We start from the raw sequence: 5,594 nt of genomic DNA, 5'->3' as shown, positions 1-5,594 counted from the left end.
TTATTAAAATCATGTGATGTTTCCCTTGGCAATGAGGTTAATGTAAAGTAGTATATCTTTTTAAACAATATCATCACAATGAACAGTTTGGCCCTGTAAGATGGTACGCTGCTTTAAAGGAGATATGCATGTGTTATTGCCTTGTGTTCACAGAGAGACCGAAGGTGGCGTTCTCTGCTGCCCTAGGTGCTTCGATAGGACCTGTCTCTGTTACGACCACTGTGGTCTACAAAAACATCATCACCAACATCGGCCAGGCCTACAGCCCAACCACAGGTACTGCTGACACACACCAATACACACATATGGATGAGGGAATTAATTAATTAATTAATTAAAAACTAGTGAATCCTAAAATGATATACAAAGGTTACCCTGTTGGAAACATTACGACAACATTACGACAACAATTATGGCAGATGGAGACAATAAAGTCCCACATTATCGGGTGTCCAGCCCCTGGTCAGAGGACGTGTGTAAACAGGGTTTTGCCAGGGTTCTAATCCTGATCTTCGGTGGTTTTACACTATTTACAAGCTCTCTTTCATGCCATTGTACCAATAGTAATCCATTTAATGGGCATGTCACCTGTATGTAAGGCATCTTGACTTCATATCAGTCTACCCCCACTTCTCCTCACATCAGAGGGTTTTTTCCTGTGGCGATTTTAAGGAGACACTTGAAGGATATGCATCTTTATTGAAATCTGATCGTCTGTGGGCTAGGTTTTCTATTAAATTCAACTTGTTTTCTATCTAAAAATACATATAGATACATGTTTGGCTTGTATTCTGCGGATTTTGATTATAAAATGTCTCCTCCTCAAGCACCGGTTGTAACTCCTAGCGGAGCCCCGTCTACTCTCGCCCGCTAGACGCTGTGTGTGTGAATGGTCTGGCTAACTTGTAACGTCAGCAGGCTCACTATGAATTGCGTGATAAATTTTCCTATTTGCTATTAAAATTGGTCTTACAATTCTGAAAAGAATGATATATAGGTTTGTGTAATAAAAATGAATAGTTTAAAAGATAAAGTTGAATTTTCAAATTTTGCGTTCCATTTCTGCATAGCAGTGACCACTTGTTAGGTCTGTTGAGATTAATTCCAGTAACTGGCATGTGTATGTAAATAGGTCAACCTTGATAACTGTTGAACCATACATGATAGAACCATGGGGTTAGAACAATACATGATAGAACCATACATGATAGAACCATGGGGTTAGAACCATACATGATAGAACCATGGGGTTAGAACCACACATGATAGAACCATGGGGTTAGAACCATACATGATAGAACCATGGGGGTAGAACCATACATGATAGAACCATGGGGTTAGAACCATTGTTTTTCTCATACAATTCTCTATGTGATGAGCTAAACACTATGTGTGAACACCCTATACGTTATGTGTGAACACCCTATACGTTATATGTGTGAACACCCTATACGTTATATGTGTGAGATATTGGGAGAGCGGGTACAGAAGACAGCTTCTTGTCTCAATGTTTAAATGCATTAATACTATTTTATAGTCAATACAAAATATGTCTCAATGTTAAAATGCATTAATACTGTTTTATACTCAATACAAAATAAAATAATATATTTTGATGTCTTTAAAAGAACAAACTGATTAAATCACTTAAGGCCAAACTGATTGCATCACTTATTAAGCCACTATCACTATAACAATAGATCAATAGATCTACATCAAGTAGAATACTGATGACTAGTGACCAGTCATGCATGAGGGCTGACGAGTTGGCGATGTTTACTTTCCTGCTGACTAGGTGTTGTGTTGTTACTTTGGCCAGATCATCATCAAAAAATCGAACAAGGACATTGAGGATTTTGTCCATGTTAAGATTAGTAGCTTCGTCGATATTCATTGAAAACGTTGCTTTTTTAAAGCTTTTCACACAGCCGTTTTTTCAATTCCGGGACAAAGGCCATGTGTGTTTAAATAGCTGGCGTGCTGATTGGAAACGGACAGCTTTGTCAGTGCATTTTTGTCTTCTGATAGCTTCTTGCACAAATCGACCAGTGGCTGAGCCATTGTGAAAGACAGATCATGTTCAGCCACAAACGCGCACACTCGGAACTTTTGCTCGCAAACACGGTCGGTCATTGAAGATGAAGTGGTACCTGTAGCCGTCGCTCCCGGCAAGGTTGTTGTATGAGCAAGGTTTAAGAAACTGGGCTTCCATTTTAATAGACTCTTACTAAAGTTAGCGAGATAGCGGGCTGCTAAAAGCGAACGTCTCTACAAGCTCACATTACACTCATTCAAACTTCTTAAGGCCCGCCCCACTGCTCTGCCTCCGATTGGCTAGAAGTCGTTGGTTGGCTTGAGCAATGTGATACCATTGGTAGGCGGAACTGTCTCTTTGCTGAAGATGACTCTTTAAATTACGATGTAAAGAATGTGATTTTATTTTATTTTATTGCTCCGTGCCGGAGAACTTTAAGCCCTGTCTCTATAAGACCAGTGGGGGGGTCAGCTACAGGGACTGTGTTCACCATTACTAACAGTCATGTTGCTCTGGTGTCTAGGAGACACAGACAGTGTTGATCTCTCTCTGCTTTCCTCTGATACAGGAAAGTTCACAGCCCCAGTGAGAGGAGTCTACTACTTCAGATTCACCGCCTTTGAACACGGCTCCTCATCATGGGTTCGTGTGTCCTTGTATAAGAATGACCAGCAGATGACGTATGTAGGACAGAACACTCATACAGGGTGGCAGTCTGCATCCAGTGGTCTGACTCTCCAGCTGGAGGAGGGAGACTTGGTCGACATGCGTCTGTGGTCAACCTGGAGCCTCTGGGATGATAGTTATAATCGCAACAGCTTCAGTGGCTTCCTGCTCTTCCCTGTGTGAACAGATCAGCTGTCCTGATGAATTCAGATGAAAAGTGTTAAGAGTTTCCAAGAGCTTCTAATGTTCCTCTGACAACTTCTCATTAAACACCATGAAAGGACAAACACACTGACTTCCTGTGATGTATTGACATGTGACTTCCTGTGATGTATTGACATGTGACTTCCTGTGATGTCGCTACGTTAGAATTATAAGGTTCTATCTCCATTTTTGGTCTTTTTTTTTTTTTTTTTTTACACAATCTGATCCATTAGGTGTTTATTAATGCCTGTGTGGTGTTATTTAAAAAAAAAAAAATTATGTTAGTAATTAATAAAATACAAAGGTTCCATCTCACAAAACATAAACCGAGTTGGAGTTATAAGGTTCTGTCTCCAGTAGATTCAATATCCAATCAAAACCCTGAATGAACACGGACGGACCAATCAAAACCCACCTCTTAGCTATGTAGCCTGACAGCAGGGGATTTGTGAAGCCTGGCGATGTTCAACATGTTCAACATCTGTTCAACTTGACTTCTATATATATCTGTTCAACTTGACTTAAATATATAAACATCTGTTCAACTTGACTTAAATATATAAACATCTGTTCAACTTGACTTATATATATATCTGTTCAACTTGACTTAAATATATAAACATCTGTTCAACTTGACTTATATATACATCTGTTCAACTTGACTTAAATATATAAACATCTGTTCAACTTGACTTATATATATAAACATCTGTTCAACTTGACTTAAATATATAAACATCTGTTCAACTTGACTTCTATATATACATCTGTTCAACTTGACTTAAATATATATACATCTGTTCAACTTGACTTATATATACATCTGTTCAACTTGACTTAAATATATAAACATCTGTTCAACTTGACTTATATATATAAACATCTGTTCAACTTGACTTAAATATATAAACATCTGTTCAACTTGACTTCTATATATACATCTGTTCAACTTGACTTAAATATATATACATCTGTTCAACTTGACTTATATATATAAACATCTGTTCAACTTGACTTATATATATACATCTGTTCAACTTGACTTATATATATAAACATCTGTTCAATTTGACTTATTTATATACATCTGTTCCATCTCACAAAACATAAACCGAGTTGGAGTTATAAGGTTCTGTCTCCAGTAGATTCAATATCCAATCAAAACCCTGAATGAACACGGACGGACCAATCAAAACCCACCTCTTAGCTATGTAGCCTGACAGCAAGGGATTTGTGAAGCCTGGCGATGTTCAACATGTTCAACATCTGTTCAACTTGACTTCTATATATATACATCTGTTCAACTTGACTTATATATACATCTGTTCAACTTGACTTAAATATATATACATTTGTTCAACTTGACTTATATATATATACATCTGTTCAACTTGACTTCTGGACCATTGGGACTGACTATAGCTCATATACCATTAACGGGGGGAGAGGCGACATGAAATATGTCAGAATGCAGCACTATCATGCACAGATCAGCCTTAGAACATGTCATGTTAGATATATATAACATTAGACAGATCAGCCTTAGAACATGTCATGTTAGATATATATAACGTTAGACAGATCAGCCTTAGAACATGTCAGGTTAGATATATATAACATTAGACAGATCAGCCTTAGAACATGTCATGTTAGATATATATAACGTTAGACAGATCAGCCTTAGAACATGTCAGGTTAGATATATATAACATTAGACAGATCAGCCTTAGAACATGTCATGTTAGATATATATAACGTTAGAACATGTCATGTTAGATATATATAACATTAGACAGATCAGCCTTAGAACATGTCATGTTAGATATATATAACATTAGACAGAGCAGCCTTAGAACATGTCAGGTTAGATATATATAACATTAGACAGATCAGCCTTAGAACATGTCAGGTTAGATATATATAACGTTAGACAGATCAGCCTTAGAACATGTCAGGTTAGATATATATAACATTAGACAGATCAGCCTTAGAACATGTCATGTTAGATATATATAACGTTAGAACATGTCATGTTATATATATAACGTCAGACAGGGAGCACAGATGTTTATGGCGTTCCTAAATGAACGATATGAGGCTGGGAGGGAAACATCCCAGAATACACTAGAAACTGCTACCGGTTACCATGGTGACAACTGTGTCCGAGCTGGTTGCTTGTGTTGGGTTTTCCATAGTCTGTGTATGTGTAGGATAGTTGGATGAGTTTCATTACACACATTGCATGTTTAATGTTTCATTACACACATTGCATGTTTAATGTTTCATTACACACATTGCTTGTTTAATGTTTTATTACACACATTGCTTGTTTAATGTTTCATTACACACATTGCTTGTTTAATGTTTTATTACACACATTGCTTGTTTAATGTTTTATTACACACATTGCATGTTTAAAGCTTCTGGCAACTTCCACTCATGTGTCCACTCTCCTCACACATTCCTTTGGTTTTCAAGAATTCCACTTTCTCGGTATTTGGAATATTTGACATATTTCCAACGAATGGTTTCAGGCAGTAGTGCCTGTGTTCCCCCCTGGTGTGTTCTCATGTTCTCACTCGATAGAGTACAGTGTATGATAAGCCTGCATGCTTTTGTTGTCTATGCAGTGTGGACAGGACACTTATGTGCAAGTATACACTGCCATCTGGTGGTGGTGTGTTGTCAT

General features: G+C 37.6%; 1 protein-coding gene across 5 annotated transcripts in view; it reads left to right on the top strand.

Annotated features, from left to right (window-relative positions):
* Nucleotides 1-3,043, top strand: part of LOC308167100 (complement C1q-like protein 2) — a 4,782-nt gene extending 1,739 nt beyond the window's left edge. For all 5 annotated transcript variants that reach the window (XM_080541470.1, XM_080541468.1, XM_080541471.1 and 2 more), the window contains 2 exons: nucleotides 154-276; nucleotides 2,604-3,043. In XM_080541470.1, the coding sequence (XP_080397596.1) occupies nucleotides 154-276; nucleotides 2,604-2,884 (404 nt within the window). In that variant the 3' untranslated portion in view covers nucleotides 2,885-3,043. The remainder of the gene's footprint in view (nucleotides 1-153; nucleotides 277-2,603) is intronic.
* The last annotated feature ends 2,551 nt before the right edge of the window (nucleotides 3,044-5,594 follow it).

The sequence above is a fragment of the Nansenia antarctica genome (assembly GCF_963989245.1).
Source record: "Nansenia antarctica genome assembly, chromosome: 11".
Taxonomy (NCBI): Eukaryota; Metazoa; Chordata; class Actinopteri; order Argentiniformes; family Microstomatidae; genus Nansenia; species Nansenia antarctica.
Note: the sequence above shows the minus strand (reverse complement) of the source record. Positions and strands in the feature narration are given on the sequence as shown.